General features: G+C 35.6%; 3 protein-coding genes across 8 annotated transcripts in view; 2 read left to right on the forward strand and 1 right to left on the reverse strand.

The window, feature by feature from the left end:
* Positions 1 to 19,017, reverse strand: part of LOC119076005 (dystrophin, isoforms A/C/F/G/H) — a 339,975-nt gene that overhangs the window by 9,514 nt on the left and 311,444 nt on the right. The gene's annotated exons all lie outside the window — the stretch shown is intronic.
* LOC119076154 lies at positions 12,011 to 12,959 on the forward strand. The gene is made up of 3 exons (XM_037182838.1): positions 12,011 to 12,095; positions 12,244 to 12,398; positions 12,468 to 12,959. The coding sequence occupies exons 2-3, from the start codon at positions 12,248 to 12,250 to the stop codon at positions 12,857 to 12,859; spliced, it is 543 nt and encodes a 180-aa protein (XP_037038733.1). The 5' UTR covers positions 12,011 to 12,095; positions 12,244 to 12,247; the 3' UTR covers positions 12,860 to 12,959.
* LOC119076159 lies at positions 13,410 to 14,112 on the forward strand. Its single transcript, XM_037182843.1, has 2 exons — positions 13,410 to 13,609; positions 13,666 to 14,112. The coding sequence occupies exons 1-2, from the start codon at positions 13,459 to 13,461 to the stop codon at positions 13,998 to 14,000; spliced, it is 486 nt and encodes a 161-aa protein (XP_037038738.1). The 5' UTR covers positions 13,410 to 13,458; the 3' UTR covers positions 14,001 to 14,112.

The following is a 19,017-nucleotide window of genomic DNA, read 5'->3' on the forward strand; positions in this document are numbered from 1 at the left end:
CTGAAACGTTTTCTAAACACAAAATTTTATCAGAAATGGGATTTTTAATTAGTTCAGCAACACTGGAATCTCTGCTTGTTTACAAAGTTTAATCGGCATTAAAAATACAAATTCTTTTCGAAAAAAAAACTTTGGGAGACAACGGTCAATTTGATGCCCTTATAGCCCAGTCTGCCACAGTGGAATGGGAGGAATGTGTGTTAAAATTTAAAATTACTGATATGGGCTGGTGTTTAGGGGATAGGCAGCCACTGTATCTCCTAAACACTTTACTTTTAAATTTTCGAAATAGGTCCAAAGGTTGTTGAACCAGAATTTTTTATCAGAAATTGGCTCGTTGGGTGCGCCTATTCATCTGTTATCGCTAACGCCGACAAAAATAATGACAAGCTCTGGGTAATATGGTCAGTTATCTATTAAAATGCTTGTTAAAAAATTTGAAGTACAAGATTTGAAATAAACCTATCGATAAATACTTTGATCTATGGAAGTAATAGACCCGATAATAATACTAACCAAATGCTTGCCGTCTGTAACAGGTTAACCTTGGCGCGAGAGGATTTAGAATCATCTAAAAGCGACTTCGACAGTGCTCAGAAGCAGAGACGATCTAAAAAGATCCTTAGGACAATATCCGACATTGTCCACCTCAATTAAAATCTGACATCTTGGCATTTATGTCCACCATAAGTCGATATCACAGAGGTATTCGTTGCAGACTAACGATCAATTTTCTGCGAATTTTGTTTAATTCGAACGAGTTTAACTAACGAACTACGGAATTCATTTTTTTTAAGTTTGCAATAGACCGTGTGCGATTTTGAAAAAAGATTTATATTTCAATATAAAGAAGATTTACATCATAGATAGATAGATATTCTACATCAATTAAAAATAAATTATTTATACTGCACACGGTCTATTACAAGAGTAGCTTTATAATTTTCATTATTTTCGCATTGGTTCGCTAAACATTAAATTTGTTCGCTCATGCTGTGTTGTAATAACGACAGGGCTTATTATTCGAAATTTTTTAGGGAATTCTTAAGGATTAAAAGAATTTTAGAATTCTTAAGACGTTTGAGTAATTATTAGAATTAAATTTATAAAACTTGAGTAGAACTAAAAATTCAAGAATTTAAGAATTGAAGTTCCGAATAATAAGCCCTACATAAAGAACCACTTTGTGCGCAAAGCTACACCATTTCGGCACATGTGTCGAAAGTACCTATTTCCTCATCGAATAATCAAACAAATCAAAACTTAATACCATATCAATGCACAATGCATGAGTAATAAACACTCTTACGCTGAAGGATTTGGTGGTTATTAATTTCACAGACACTCGTAAGTTGTTAAGATTATTATTGCAGCAGCTCGAAATTCCATTCGATTCTATTTTCAATGATACGTTACGAATAAATCAAATTCAATCTTCCACACATTTAACAAATGAATGCACGACCAATACGGTGTACAATTTCGGTAGGAGAATTAATTTAATTTTGTGATGATTCATGTAACGGTACGGACGAATTCTATTCGGAATTTGAAATTGTTTCGATCGAAATCTTTTGTAAATAGCCTCAATACAGACAACACACACTCTACGGATAATAGCGGCAGAGTCGAAGTTTTGCTTGATTTTTGCAAGTGGTTCCAGGTGGTTCCGGGTGGTACCTGTGGTCCAATCGAAAAGTGATGTATGGAAGGTGCCCCTTATTTTTGATAATGTACAAGTCGTCCATACATCATTTTGTCCAAAAACTTCAAATTTAGCCGATATAATTTTGACTCTGCCGCTATTATCCGTAGAGTGTGTGTTGTTCGTATTGAGGCTATTGCATTTAAAAAAAAATTAAATTTACAATTATGTTTGAAAGGGGAGTCACGCTTAATTCAGACTAGGAGCATTGACACTATGACTTCTGCTCCTAAAAAGTTAAATTTTCGCGTCGACAACCCTAATCAAATCATTCATATTTAGAGAGATAAAAATTTAATTGCTAAAATTGCAAGCGAACAATAATTTAATGGCCCAGGTAAATTCTCTCAGATTATCATAATTGTTCGCAGGTTAAATTGCCCTTTTTAATTGAAATACTCAACTGCATTCCCGTTCGTAATTATTTCGAAAAGAAATTTATCCCGATCGTAATACTTTCGGTTGTACAAGTCTTAAGTCAACTCGGTACCACCTCTATCAATAATGCAACTATGCACTAAAACGTTTCACAACCGCTCATTCACATTCAACGAGAGTACAGTGGATTTCTTCAAGTAATTAAAAACCTTTTGAAGATGAAAACGTTTGCATATACAAATGGTTTATCTACCGAATATGTGTGTGTTATACACCCGTGCATCTTATTATAATCGTTGGAACATAATCATTTTCATTTAAACGCGAAAGACAGATGCACATAAAATTTGCATTGTAATCTGCTTTCGGAGAATATTTTCTTTCAACAGAATGCTCTGCTCTGTGTCGGAGCTAAAACACATGCAATAAACCGAAAATCATTCACCTTTGCACATTAATTTTCAAACGCTAAAATATTAATTTCGAATTTTTTATCACCTTTGCAGCGCATCTGAACACTCGTTCACTCTTATCTCTGTAGTGTCATCATCATCCATAATTTAATTATTATATTTCTCGTATAAACTCAAGTTCTCCACGGAAATATTAAATTAAGAACGCCCTTTTATGACATTTAATATTTTTCATTGGCAAGATCTACACCGTGTCATATCGTCAACGGGTTGTATGCAATGCGATTGTAAAAGTTTACACCATTCAGACGCAAAGGCATATTACTATCAGAACCCGTAGAAATTTCTTGTAGTAATCAAGTGCAATACCCCTTAATTAGATAAGAAATGCTAAGCAAACAAAAAGCAATATAATAAATGGCATTCAATATTTACAAAACCATACGTGAATGTCGTTGTCGTCGGCGTCGCTGTTGTATTTATTCATTAAATCCATACGTTTCAACAATAAGTTTAAACCCATTATTTCGAACAGGTGTGAGAGCCGCCACTTAACACATTAACGACAATTACGGCTCGCCGAATTTCGGCTTCCTCGATTGCTGTTAAGGAGTAAGGCCATACATAAGGACATGCCTTCAAAAAAATATCTAAAAATCTAAAATTTTACCTTTGATTTTTAGAATTTTTTTAGAGGTGTTTCCTTACGTCTTAACAATTGTCGGAACTGTGTTAAGCCTCCGTTTAGGACATAGTGGCTCAGTGGTTACATACTGAACTTTCAGCAAAATTTTCTGAGTTCGATTCCGGCTAACGTTCGCTCGAGCTTCATAAATTGGGTATGTGTCCGATAATGACTCGTATAACGTAGCCCAAATACGATGAATTTGTGCACATAGCCTACATTTAGGCGAAATTTCAGTTGAGCGCCTAACTTTAATCAGAAAGTATTTGCATACTTCGAGGCGTAGTTCGGATATAACGCTGGTGGTCGAGAATGAACTTGTTATTGGCTGTAAAAAGTTGTAAGTGAGGTATCAAAACAAACAAATGTCACAAACGCTAGGTCGAGACGAGAGCCGATAAACGTTCAAAGCTCGGCTCAAGTTGTACGGAAAAGAACTCAAAAAATTTGGGAGTCAACCCAACATTTTGCTAAATTAAATTTCGGCTAATCGAAAGTCGCGTCGTCAGTCTTTTCTCTGCGGCTCACACGTCTGCTTCTGAATAATATTTTATTACGTTTATCAAATTTGAAATATGAATCGCTCGCAGGTAATAATATTAAAACAAAATATGACTTTGAACGTGCGAATGTATACTTTTGTCAAGTCTAACAAATTTTGCTTAGACAAACTTAAAAAGTCAATGGCAAAATGTGAAACGATCATGACTGCGAAATGTGATATATGCGCGCATTCTAAACTAAAAAAAAAACTTTTTCGTAATGAAAACATAGAAATGTTTTCAAACTCAAACAGTTGGTTTCTTTTTTCTGTTTGAGGTGTTTGCTTTCTTGTTACACGAATGAGTTTAACTTCTTAAAGAAAAAAAAAGCGCCCGAAAGAAGAAACCCAACTGAAAGAAAGAAATGTTAAAAGGATTTTATGGTGTGGAAACGCGTTTGTGGTGGAACAACGTCGGTTAATGTTTAATCAATTAGAGTTCGGTAAACATTTACTTTTCGTATTAAAAATTGTTGAAATGTTTGATTTGGAGGATTTTTTTACAGTTAAATATTTGAACTGAAAGGGTCGGTTAATTTGAATAAAAGATTTTTTTTGTGGTAAATTACGATTAAATTAAAGATTGGGGGATTTCATTGTATAGTCTGATAGCAAACAATGAAATCGAAACTTTTTAAAACATTTAACACAAAGAATTGCAGGCTAGATTGCAGGTTTCTGAGTAAGGAATTTAAAACTTTAATAATTTTACTTTTTCTCAACAGCTCTCTAAGACGCTGTTCGTCTGCCGCCCGGGCTGGAAACCTGATATTCGCTAAAGAAGACACTCAAATATATACGAGGAAAACTGACGATACATCCATTAGAGCAATTAGTCTAAGGTACAGTGATGATGTACGATGTGCGAAACTCATGCGACCAGTTGTGTCAAAACCATAAAGTAACAAACTCCAAAATCTTACAAGATGGGAATTAGGGCGATTAGTTCATGCGCCTACGAACCACTGCAAAATTAATGGATTTTTCTACAGAATATGTCTAGGGTCATCTGCTCTTGTGGTCTAGCCCCTAAGACTGGGATATATATCCTCAGGGATTGTACGCTTGCATAACACCAATGCCAGGTTTTGCACCTTCGGGTGTTGCGAGCTTCAAGATGAAAATCTTCTAGTTTTAAACGGGATACCAAGAATTAAATAACACCAAAAGATTACTTTTAGTAAATTGTTGAGATGACCCGTAAACACAACCGAATCAAACATGATATTTATATGCATAACCGTAAACAGATAACACAAACATCCATTGGATCAATTTATAATCATAATAATCAGTTTGCTACACACACAATGTATATATATAGATCAACATCATCCACAATAATCTAACATTAGTTCAATAATACACACACACGGTTAGCTCATATAAATCCTCTCTCGCTTCGCCGAGTCCCTCCGTTGTTTACAATCTATAATAATATCATAACAATGAAGAATATACACAATCGGCGAGGTGTATCTGAATTGGATACAATCAAGTACTTAGGAATTTCGGTTGTAATAATAATTGGAATGGCCAATCTTGTTCATTAAATCGATGTTTATTCGGAATATAATCCGAATTGTAAACAGAAGTTATTATCATTGCGATGATTTTAGTTGATTTTGCGGTGAAGGTAGAGCACATATATTGGTAGAGTGTATTGTATTTGATGTGCCGTCAAATGATACAATCAATATGATTACAATACACTTTCCATTCAAAGACTTTCAAAAGACATATGGAACGTTTTGTGTCCTGATCTTGTTGTAGTGGATTTTCAACAATTTCTCTGTGTTTCTTTCTCACTCACTTTTTAAGCTCTAGAGTTTTCATCAGATGAAAATGATTCCTTTATGCGAATTACATAAATCTAGTTTATGTTATCTTGATAGAGAGTGACGTTCTGAAGCTGTCGTCATTAAAAATAAGCTCCAGGCTCGACTTATTTACCATCTGTGTAATGATATGGTTGAGCATCTTCCAGGATAATTTTTGTCACCTTGGGGTGTCTCATTTTTCTACTTTAAAGTAGAGGTGAGTGGGCTGCCCACGCCCATGGGCATGCCCACGGGACATGGGCATGGGCACTTTACAATTTCGTGGGCATAGGGCGCAGCATGGGCACTTTTCAAAAATGTGTGATCCCACAAACTTAAGTCTTAAGTGCGGTCTAGACTTTCCATACAATGTAATATTCATTCAAGGAATTTTAAAACGGCTATCGCACATAAAATCGTGTTTCCAACTGTGCTGTCAACATCGTTTTCGCCTCAGATTGACAATTTTCACATTTTTAGCGAAAATTTCCTATGTGGGCCTTGGGCATGGGCTGGGCAGTGGGCATGCTTTTGAAGATTCTTGGGCATGGGCTGCGCCGTGGGCATGCTTTTTTTTAAATTATCGGGCTTTGGGCAGGGCGGGCATAAAAATTAGGTATGCCCACTCACCTCTACTTTAAAGTGACACAAAATATTGTCTGAGTGAGTATAGAGGTATGTTTAAAAAATTTCCCATCGATTTTAGCTTCTTCGTAGACGTTACGCATAACAAGACGTTGGTTAGAGCGCAATAAGATATTGTCAACTCTCCCTTTTAACTCGTTCTTATGCGTAACTTTTATAAATTTTCTTGTGGCTTAAATGGATCTAACATTTCGTGGAAAACAATCATGTCTAGACGACTCTCTCAACCAATATTTTATGTCACATTTAAGTAGACTCCTACTTGCATTTTCAGTAGTCTTTACATAACTAGTGCTAAAAAGTTGAATTTTCATGTGATGTTTGTTGAACTGAGGCGACGCCGAGGTCAATAAACTCACGAACACTAGACTAGCTCTGTAATTGATTTTAAACACTTTTCAATCCCAGGTAATTTTCCTCGATTTCCTTAGGGTTGTAATGAGCCACTTTCGACTCTAGGGTGCATGTAAAGCATGTAAAGATAATTTACAGATTCAATTGAAGAAATTTATCCAAAACTAAAAACAGACAAATCGAAAAACCTTTGCATACCTCCTCTTCGAACCGCAGCATTTCCACCACTTGATAGAACATGATTTCTGCTTCGTTCTTCGGATCGAGCACATAATCATCATCGGCAACCAACGTCATATCACACTCATTTAACGACATATCCGAATCACTGTCAACATCATCGCTAACCATTGACTTGGTCGATGTTGACGTGTATAACGTACTGTGTGATTTTTCGATTGGCGATAGAATTTGCATTTTGTCTCACTTTTGCTCCGTTACTTTATTATAACACCACACACACACACTGAATTTATTTATCGATGGAAGGATGAACACACTGTCAATAGATATTTTTTATCACCATGGAAATCTATTACTTATAGCAACTTTATTAACGACTCACATGGAGCGTTAAAATATTGGACACCGCGCTGTATGCGTTGGAACGATGGCAATTAATTTTACTTAAATTTTAAAGTACCCACTTTGTCGTTAAATGCATTTTTTGATTAATTAAATATGCATTTTTGAGCCAACGTTTATAATATTCGTCTTTTTACTGTGCCTTGTATCGTTATGTTATGATTAAAGCGCAAAGCACGGATCACAATTTATCATATTTTTTTGTGAGTGTTGTGTTATGTTTTCTTATTCTTCGTCTCTTCTTTTACAAAATGAAAGATGATAAAATATGCGAAGCGACATTCAAATAGAATATTATTAATAATTTCTTTATTGTCACACAGAAAATATATATTTCATGTTTCGCATAACGTAAATAATCATTAATTTAACCAGGAAATGCACTCAAACATAATTATTGTCGTCGTTTTATCGATATTTTCAGTTAGAAATTCCATATTTTTGTATTATTCATATTTGAAACGACACAGATTAGCGAATTATTAAGAAAATTGACGGCAGACTATAGATACTACGCCAGGTAAAGTGTGAACGAAACGTGTTTTGCAAACATGAATACATTCAGTTAGTTCAACGAAAATTCAGTTTGATTAACGAAAATGTTTTGGACAGGATGAAAATGGAATAATCATAAAATTGAGGTAGAAAAAAGATTTAGGGTTTCCAAGGACTTTATTTCATTGTAAAGGATCATCTACTGGAGAAGTAGTAGGACTGCTTCAACTTGAATTATTTTAAACCTTTTTTCAATGATTTTGACGATTGAGTTGAGACGAAGGTGTTATTATCCACGAGCCAGTCACAACATTGTGGGAACTTAATACTTCTCAAATACTCAAAGAGCAACATATGTTGCGAAATTTTCTTTGTGGTCATCTATAGGTTGTTTGGCATGTCATATTATTCTGTCAAAGACCTCAATGATATCGGCAGACTTATTATGAGGTCGAATACTTCTATTGATTTTGATCTTGATTGATGCGAAATCTTTTACTTCATTCCTTCAAACATGCTCACATTAGTCATCTATCGTCATTATTGACAGCAGACGCCCGTAAAAGGGAAAATTGGTAATTTTTGTGAATTTATTTCTTAGTTTGGTCCAAGGGTTTAGCCAAACTATATGCCAAGAATACAGGTAAGTTATAATACATAAATCCATGACCATAATGAAATTTTTGGGGGTACACGACGACGATGTCTCTAGAATAGCACAAAATATCAGTAAATTGCAATGTACACGGAGCATTGATTTAGTAACCGTTTTTGCGATCGATTTGGACTACAAACTTCACTATATTCAAATATAGGAGACTACGTACTAGTTTGAAGATTTTAATTTTGGACGTGAACTCGAACCGAAGGTGAGAGATGCAACCACACCAGTCAAGATAACAATCTCCAAACTATTACGTATTTTACTTGCTTGACGAAAATGAGTCTCACCGCTAATGTCAACGCTAATTACGAGTTTTCAGGAGGTGCTGCGGGTAAATTTCCCCTAATTGCTTAACCTACTATTATTTTCAATCGAATTTCAATCTAATCTATTAATATAATGTCGATCGTTCATACATAATTGATTAGGTCATGGGTTCAATTCAACGCCTTGCCCAACATTCAACACATTACGATAGATAATGATAATGATATGACTCAGATTTGTAAATAAGCTGTCATCGATTCGAAAACAACTCACTAAATTGATAACAGCCAGAAACATAGTGAGTACAATGTAAGTCGGTAATAAGAATTCGTTCACTTTAAGAAACAGTGTGGCTTAGCTTCTGTTTCCTTTTAATGGGATTTTTTTATGAATGGAGCAAGTGTATAGTCAATACTCATTTTAGTGTTTATTGGAAGATGGTAACATAAATATTTACATTTCGTTTTCTTATATAAAAATGCAACCTATGAACACCATCATATTTCTGGAAGTACATTAACATTTAATGACTATTATAGCTATTACGGCCCATTACCTATACCCATTAATATTTATTGTGAAAATATTTCCACTGTTTGTGTGTTAATTAGGGGCCCAATACTGTCTGTTAGAAACCATTTATTGTATATACAACGAATCAATCAAACATCTCAGACTTAGATCTCCATTACAAAACGACGACGAAGTCTTTCGTTCGTTTCTTCGTTTTTTTTTTATTAGTTAAATTTACAAAAGAATGCAGAGACTGATAATGAATGTTTCCGAACACAAAAACATGTCTGGTTTAGGGAATATAGCATAAAATCTATGCATCTACAATATAATCGATCGGAGCGGATGTTTTACGTCGTTTATGAATGGAATTGGGTTATGCGTAGAGTTAATCGTTCAGAAACGATCGGTTAAATGGTGCTCAATAGACTAGAAAAGTAGCAAAGAAATTACGTAATTTGTTCAATCAATTTTAGAAATTAACTGTGGGTAAAAACGAATTAGTACATACCGAGTACCAGAACATACGAGTAAATGACTCCGGATAATCATGTCACAAGGTATAAAACTATGTCGGAGTCACATGGGGATATGACATGGCATCATGAATATTATAAGACAAAATTACATTTTCCAAGGCGTAATACGCTTGATCTGATCTCTAGAGATAAACCATTTGGTGGATCTCTTGCGGGTGAAAATTTTTTTTGAATCGGACACACCATTTTTGTTTCCGGACGTTTATGGTGCTATCGATAGGTAATTTCAAGGTGATCATTTCGTAGAAGAAGAATTTTTTTTAAAACGACCTCTCCGGCTCGGGACGACTCTAAGAAAATTTCAAAATTTCAAAATCATGACTTTTTCAGAAAATTTTTCCCCGAAATGAAACGACCCGGCCGGTTTTGATCTAATGGTAGTTTGTAGAGAATTGACAGACGATTCTAATAAAAGTATCGTCGGGTCGAAAGGTTGTAGCTGTGAGTCAGAATGAGGCATCAAAGTCCAAATTTATGGTTTTGTCAATGAGCACCCCAACCGATTTTTCATTTTATTGGCTTAAAATGAAGGCTAGCACATCCCATTTAACATATCAAAAAATTGGGAGGGGGTTTTTCAATTTTTTCAACAAATCTTAAAAAACTTTCTTATTGGGCACCCAATAATTTTATTTCCAATTTTAACCGATATAAAGTAACAAATTTTGTCAAATAAGGTGTTTGTGGACTCATTTAATGAAGTTTTCATGCACGGTGATACATTCTGATATTTCCTAAAACTTTCAGCAGTCATTCAGTGACCAGAAGTACTCAATGATCTTTATGTCTATAGACCTGAACTTTGTCAAGAAATATCAGAATGTATCACCGTGCATGAAAACTTCATTAAATGAGTCCACAAACACCTTATTTGACAAAATTTGTTACTTTATATCGGTTAAAATTGGAAATAAAAAACTGCCTTAAAAATCTTTCGAGTAGGTCGACTTACCCACATATTTGACATCGTAAAGAATACAAGCCAGATTGCGAATAGGGCAAGTTTGGTATTTTTGGAAAGGTGCGGTCTCAGGCTATGCGATATAGTAGCAAATGAAGCTATACCCAGCAGTGGATGAGCTAGACATGACCAGAAAGCTTCCCGATGGTGAGAAAATCAGTCAAAGTTGTCCACATTCCCAAAGTAAAAATGTTAAATTTCTTGTTAGTGTATATAATTGTTCGGTAGACCAGAGACAACCAGTATATACCAATTAGTTTCATTTTTAGTCGAACTTTTCATACATTTCCATTAAAAAATCTCAGGAATGTGGGCACCCATAAGAAAGTTTTTTAAGATTTGTTGAAAAAATTGAAAAAACCCCTCTCAATTTTTTGATATGTTAAATGGGATGTGCTAGCCTTCATTTTAAGCCAATAAAATGAAAAATCGGTTGGGGTGCTCATTGACAAAACCATAAAATTGGACTTTGATGCCTCATTCTGACTCACAGCTACAACCTTTCGACCCGACGATACTTTTATTAGAATCGTCTGTCAATTCTCTACAAACTACCATTAGATCAAAACCGGCCGGGTCGTTTCATTTCGGGGAAAAATTTTCTGAAAAAGTCATGATTTTGAAATTTTGAAATTTTCTTAGAGTCGCCCCGAGCCGGAGAGGTCGTTTTAAAAAAATTCTTCTTCTACGAAATGATCACCTTGAAATTACCTATCGATAGCACCATAAACGTCCGGAAACAAAAATGGTGTGTCCGATTCAAAAAAAATTTCACCGCGAGAAGTATGCGAACACTATAGATCACAGGGTTTTTTTGATTATGGATCATCTTTCCGGGTGGGCAACTCCGAATTTAATCAGTCTACACGGACTATGGCTGTTTGATGTCACGCAACGAGTGCATGAAGCAACAGTTCAAATGCATCCACAAATTGAGGTTGGTCAGTATATCGAATTATTGAAACGTACATTCATTCGCCATAATCGGCCCGAGAAGTTGGAAGTACAACTTCTAGTTCAAATGTGCGAGAGAGAAATTCGCTTTTCGACTCCCGGACTGAGGCAAAATCTTGTTGCTTTGAACAAGATCCAAAACATTCGAGTGTCAACGTGATTGCTTACAAGGAAATCCCTGTTTTATTTACAAAAATCATTTTAAATTCAAAGGGTCGCCACTGAAATTTAGTGATTGCGAAGAGTAGGGGCAAAGTTCCATGACGAAATGCATTACTTTGTCCCAGGCTGGATGCAGATTACGTATACGTTTTAATAACAACTGTCGTAATTTTATTTAATGGACTGATAATGACAATTTTTTTCGGTGCGGGGTTTCACCTTCAACTTAATTAACCTTTCCAATAAAATTCGTTTGCACAGCACAAATACGGATGTAATGAGTGTTCAATTCAGTAGCATAAATAAATAGTTTCATTCGATCGGAAGTGCTGTTTAAAGCAACTCGTAGTGGACACTGGTAGTGTGCAGATTTTGTAGTTCAAAAATATTGGTGGGAAGAGTCAAAGTGAAGTGGTGAGTTGAAGTGGATCCTAAAGTGTCTCATAAAACAGTGTGCCTAAAATCATTCAAGATTTTAAGCTTTGCACATTTTGACGATATTATCAGTTCCAGACTGGTTGTGTATAATCTAAGCTGACGAATGACTTCAATTATATTTCAGAAAAATGAATAAATTGTTCGTAGCATTTTTCCTGGGTTTTTTCGTAGCAGTTTCTAGCGAAGGTCTAGTATCGAATGTGGTAAAAGGACTTACGTGTGCCTTTCCAAATAAGGGTAGTGGTGGAATTTTGGGCAACGCGGAAGCCTACATAAACGGTAAATTCAATGCTCGTGTACATCGTAATTTCGAATTGTGCACTCTCAACCGAACGATTTTAATTCCAGACGCTGCTTTCGCTTGGATTGATGTAGCTAGAAATACTATTCCCTATGTCAACGATCCGAGAGGCACGGAGGCGTTGACCACATGGATCGATGCTTCTCTTAAATTCAACATAGCAATGATTGCCGGCGACCAAGACGAAGCGTTCAGATTGTTTGATGTATGCAATGAGAGTTTCAAGTCATTGGCTCCGTACCTGAGCAAACCGGAACTGTCAACGTTTTACTTGAAGATTTACGACGAATTTGGAGCCGTGATCAAGACAAGAAATTTAAAAGAAATCAACGAATATATGGTTGCAGCGTATCCTCAATTTAGAGAGGCAATCGGTTGTAAAGTCAACGAAGGAGGATTACCGTTACCGTTGAATCCTTTGAATTCTTTGAATATCTAAAGTCTGAGAATTTAATGGCTGCTCAAGCGATAAGCCGAACTTTTTTGAATCCCCACTTTTTTATACTTCTCTAATTAAACTTGTTTTCAGGTCAGTAAAACTGTAGTTTTATTAAAAAGGGAAAATTGTAGCTGTTCACTTACTGTGCGATGTATGAATTTTGTTGCACAGTGACGTAATAGTTATTATAGCACTAGCCGAGGCGATGCCGAGTGCAAAATTTCAGTAAGGGCTCAAGTTTGGCGAAAAAAATCTCATTTTTGCATGAAATAAGTCTGATTCAAACGACATGGCACACATGTGATTTCTTTATGTGAAAAATAAATTAAAATTAAAAGTTTTAACAATAGTCGAAGTAGTACAACATTGGTAGACTGATATGGAAATTTATTTTAAAAAGCAATAAATCTTTCGGTGTGATGTCTACCTTCCATTTAATTGAATTAATGCAATAACTACTTAAATTACAATCACACACCGATAAAAAAATAGTAATCGAATCAAGTAGCTTAACTATAAAATGCGGTGTTTCATTCAATTGTGAGCCCTGTTTAGTGAAGATCGTAGTCTAGTCAAAGCGTTCAATTATTTGAGTTTTGATGTATTCAATCATTGGTGTAATAGTTTGTCTGGAGCTTCTAGTAGCAGTTCATATGGGAAGTGCAATGTCTATGGCTAGAGCAAAATCGTGTGAATTTCCACACAAAGGCGACGGTGGAGTTTTGGACCAGAATCAAAATTATATTAACGGTAACTTGGGGCAACACCGTAGTTTGAGCTACTTGGGTGTAACTTTCAATTTTTAGACGCCGCTCTCGTGTGGGTTGATGTGGCCGAAAATTGTTTTCACTATGTAACCGATCCAAGAGGCAATGACGCGTTGAACGATTGGATCGATGCATCCTATAAATTTGACAAAGCAATGAGAAGCGGTGATGAAGAGGAATCATTCAGAATGATAGACAAGGCAAACGACAGTTTCAAAATTGTTGCTCCGTTCATCCGTAAATCGGATCTTTCAAAGTATTTCATGAAGGTGTACGAAGAATTTGGAGCTTTACTCGCGACAAGAAACTTCCAAGTTATAAACGAGTACATGATTGCGGCATACCCTCAATTTAAGGAGAAATTGGGCTGCTAAAGTGATGCAATAAATTCAATCACAATGTTTAGAGGACGTAAAGATTTCTGAGTGACTTTGCTTCGTGATTAAAGTGATTATAGCTGAACCGATGGTTATTCTGATTTGCTTTTTTAACGATGAAGTTGTTTTTGATCAATATTGTCTGAAAAAGCTCTTTTGTGATTAACCAGATCACGAACACCTAAGCATCTGTTATCTCTTCGTTATCTCTTCTAGTATTCGTTTCTACGTCGCGATATTTGCAAGTTGTAAATTACAACAAATGAAGTAAAAGATTTTGTACCAAACACAGAATGATACTTCAAATATCGCGATCGTTACAAATCTACAATTGGACAAATTGGACTGTACAAAGGAAAGAATAATTCTCTGAAGACGTTTCCGCTATAATTGAGGAGAGTTATGCACTAACCGTCACAAAAAGACATTTTTCAAATAAAATTTTTCGGCCCATGCATTATTTTGACTAATAAGGTTTTAACCCTTATTGTGTCCACTGTCCACGCACTTGCTCCGTTTACGAACGAACAATGGAACCTTCTAATTGTTAAAAAGTAAACGGAGAACCAAACGAAGTAAGAGCGATTACACACTTAGACTAGATTCGAGTATCGGCAAGACTCTTCACGAGAAATCTAGATCAAAGTTGCGTCATTCCGTACTCCCTCCATTTTTCAATGAGAACTCCCCACCATGGAGTCCAAAACGCTAGAGGCTCGAAAGTATTGTTACCTTTGGCTGATGTTCAGTGGACAATCCCTGAGGATATCCATGGACACCAGATTCAGGTGCCTGACCACAGATAACTTCGATTGAATAATGAATTCTGTGGAGATGATCGTGAACGCTTGTAGCGGCTCGTTATTGTCCCAGCTACTCGTCCTACTTCTCAAACACTTAATCAACCTGACGCAGACTAGCAAACATTCCACTACTCGTTAAAATAAAAATTGTATAGGCAAGGAGGTGATCCACTCCCTAGAGTTGCGGAGTGTCTGACTTAGTCAGACGCTAAATAACTGTCGTGAAGTGATATTCTGTTCCACTTTACAGAAATAATGGACTGATAGGAATGGTTGGACGACATTGAAATAGTGTTTGCTTGCAAAAATGTGCCGTTTGATATGATAATTTCCTCGATATTTTTTTGTAAATTATTTTAATGTGACATGTTGCACCTTCTACTTAATTAAACATTTATGTGGAAAATTTGCATTCAACTGTCTTCAGTGATTAGGTCCTGATTGCCATAGAAATAGTGCGCAAGATTGACGCACAACCCAACCGTTCCCGAAGCCACTCCATCCCAGTTACAATAACCGATATCGACCAAAATACCGTCAAAATCGAAAATATTATTAACGGTGAATGAAGATGATCAATTATACCAAATTATATTGCATTGTAATGTACGCTTATATAACTGTTGTACATGTCACTGGCAATCGGTTTTTTGAAATTTCCATAAAATAACACTATCTAAATGTCCGAGCAATATTTAAATATTTGAATTTTATCGCATCAATATTATATGCAGCACGCATGCAACAAAACATACAAAATAATATTGGTACAACGTTTTATCTGAATGGAGCGCTGAATTTGAGCTCTTCAATAATGCAATATATATACAACCACGGTACACTATTAACATGTACAATGTACATGAAGAGTAGCAAACAGCATCATTAAAGTGTTTGAAGTAAAATTTACGACTTTTAGTGACAAATTAATGGAATGACACTTGCCTTTCAACTTTTAAAAGAAATGAATTATTCGGCTTTGTTAATGCAGTAAAACTGTAAAGTGTCTTTCGTGTACACCGAACGTAATGTCCGTTAGAATGCAATCTCATCTACTCAGCATTTTAATACAAAGCGCATTTTCGGAAACACAAAATTTGCATAATTTTTTTCGTGTTTTTTTTTTGTATTACCAGAGAAAGAATCGTTGGTCAATGAACTGCCGAAAAAAAAAATTCTCAGCAAAGCGAATCGCATAGTTGTGAAACGAAAACAAAATTTAAAAAAATGTTGTTAAATAAACACAGAAACGAAATTATGACGAGAGAATTTTTAATGACTGTTTTTTCGGTGGAAAATGGAACGGAGAAAGAAAAATAAATTTTAAATTTTATTTGGGAAGTCGTGGTGGTTTTATTACCCACCTTAGCCGAAGGTAATAGTTCTGACGAAATTGTTCTTTTCGAGAAAAAAAAACCAATGTAGGGCAATTGCATTCTGTTTATCCCACAAGATTATGCAAGGAGTCGCGGTTTCTATGCGTTGTGAAAATGAAGGAAATTCTTCTCAACTTCTGAACATAATTTTTGGGTTGTACGATTAAACACTCGTTAGATATTTCGACACCTAGACGAATATTAAACCTGTTCCTGTAACGACTAAGACAATTAATCTACATATTGCATTGACGTTTGGCGGAACTAGTCTTCGGATATGTATTTATTACACAGGCCTAAGTAGAAATTTCCCAATTCGAAAAGTCCACCCGAAATTGTATTGAAATTGAAAAAGAATTGACAAGAAAAGAGTCCGAAAGTACTAAGCAAACCTCAGAATCGAAAAGCCTAACCTTCTCTTGGATCAGAGAGATTGAACCGTCAAAGATCTTTAAAATTTAATCAACGTCCATTATTTCCTCTCACTCAGAACACAGATCATTGCAACAAGTGGCACCAACTCCAAGAATTTTTGATTTAAATGCAGTGGCACTGTAACAGTGCTCACATAAGACACGAAGAATTACTTCGAAGTATTTTACAGTTCGACGGAAGAAACATTTTTTCCAATGTTTAATGACGCAATCGAATGTTTAACAAGGAGGAACTGATGTAAAGGTGAACACTGTGTGCTATCAAGTAAATGGATACTTTAGTCTAAAGGCAGTATGTCAGTTACAGAACGAAACACATTCGTCCCAAACATATTTATATCCACAGTATGACGCCACTTAAATACGATATACGTTCCCCTGTTGCAGAAACTTCAAGTTCTCCACTGTCAGAAAACTTGTTGGAATCCTTTTTTCAAACGAAACGATTTAACTGCTTTAACACCTTACTCTCGTCCTACATTTTGCATTAAAAATGCAAACTTGTGACACGAACATAATAATTAGCATAATATATCAAGGCATGTATGGATGGCTGGATGGATTCACAACAACACGAATGTAAGTTTTAGTAATGGGGCAAGAAAAGAAGTGGTTAAGTGGATTATTTTATAGCGTATACACGGCGTGTACACTCTTATTTATTGGCATGAGTATTAAATGCAATATCTGTGTTCAATTCACATTTCAGCCACACATCGAAACGGTATTCGTAATATTGATAAATCGTTCGGCTGGCTATGTACACTAATGAAATCATTCTTTTCGAAAATAAATATTTACAATTTTCATTGCCATTGCATTTGGTTTGCGATCGAGGTACGAACAAAGTAAAAAAAAAAATGTCGAAAAGAACATTTAAATGGGTTGGGATGAAAGGTTGGGTCGATCGTTGTTGTTTTTTTTTCTCTTCAATAAAACATAACGGTTAGCTGAACAATTCAATAAAACATTTAATTCACAATGTAATCAAACGAATGCATCAGAGCTCGATTCGTGTGAGTAAAAGTTGATTGCAGTTATGGGTTTTACGGGTAATAATACACAATGCTCGTGATTCTAATGCACCTGAATATTTGTCATATAAATTCAATGGGAACGGAACGGATAAACTTATTTGATTTCGAAAAATGACAAGTGACAGAGCGCATTTTGTAATTTGCAGACAATTAATGGAAAATTTGGGATAGACTATGTTGGTATCTGATACTGTTGGCTTCCTTTCTTTTTTTAAAACATCCTAAACAAAGGTAGGAAGGAGAACGAGCCCTTATTCATCAACTTTGAACAACCAACGCAACATATGTTCGAACGAGAGGAAGAGATCGTTTGTTAAAGTGTGCGAAGCGATGTTATAGGTTAGAAAAGGGCGGACAGAGGGTGAGTACAAAATTCTAGAAAAATCGGGGAGGTGCTGTATGACCGGTCCCACCGAACGCTTACCACGTTGGGGAAGCGAAGGATTTTGAATTTGACCGCTAGTCGTCTGACTACACTCTACGAATACTTCTCGAGAAAATATTTTTGAATTTTATTCTGTAAGGCAAGGAATATGATACAGGTTTCGAATCATAGTCATGCTAGACAAATGTTCGTATTGCATAATAACCAATCAGGGAGCACTTTCCACGTCCTCATCTCTTGTAGCCAAATCGGCTGTTTCTATTCCAAGTTCGTACAGGGACAGGAGGAGTAATGGTGATAAACTACAAAGTTCTGAATAAGGTGTCAAATTCAACCAACCTTTTTGGAAACGACAAGCAATGAAATCTGTTACTTCATTTGTTCAAATGTTCTAGTGTATGACACAAAATCTTGTACTTCAATTGTTTTATCAAAAACTTGGATATATAAAAAAACATCAGCCAGAGCTGTTCTTGCCGTCGTTGTTGTTGATACCAGAAGACTAGACGTTTCTTAAAATGACTAGAGATTTGATTTGTATAGAATGGTAATCAGACATTGAACAAATTCTCTACGACTACGAATAAACATCAGGTCAGAAAAGGGAAATATTTCATTGTAAAGTCGTCTTCCCAGCCCACATAAAATATAGAACAAGAATAAATTACAGTACAGTAACCTGAAATGATAGAAATTTTTGGTGTTCTGTGTCGTAGTTGCGTTCATAATTATCATTCTTATAAGTAAGAGCCTTTTGGCTACATAATGCTTTAGAGATGCGATAAAACAAATTGTGTTTCTCGAAAGGAAATTAATTTTCTGAACTGAAAAATGCACTCAACGATCTCTCGTTCAAGTGCGAATAAACGAAACGAAAATAATCAACCGGTAACTAAACACCAGCCACATCCATCCAATTCTTTTGAATTCAAATTATTTTTCCCAAAGACAAGTTGAATTTCTGAAGCTGATGAATTGA

The sequence above is a fragment of the Bradysia coprophila genome, unplaced genomic scaffold, assembly GCF_014529535.1.
Source record: "Bradysia coprophila strain Holo2 unplaced genomic scaffold, BU_Bcop_v1 contig_232, whole genome shotgun sequence".
NCBI lineage: Eukaryota > Metazoa > Arthropoda > Insecta > Diptera > Sciaridae > Bradysia > Bradysia coprophila.

Coding starts and splice junctions, on each gene's coding strand:
- LOC119076159 (XM_037182843.1), top strand. CDS start 13,459: ATGTATTCAATCATTGGTGTAATAGTTTGTCTGGAGCTTCTAGTAGCA. Junction 13,610..13,665: donor GAATCAAAATTATATTAACG/GTAACTTGGGGC, acceptor TTCAATTTTTAG/ACGCCGCTCTCGTGTGGGTT.
- LOC119076154 (XM_037182838.1), top strand. CDS start 12,248: ATGAATAAATTGTTCGTAGCATTTTTCCTGGGTTTTTTCGTAGCAGTT. Junction 12,399..12,467: donor CGCGGAAGCCTACATAAACG/GTAAATTCAATG, acceptor TTTTAATTCCAG/ACGCTGCTTTCGCTTGGATT.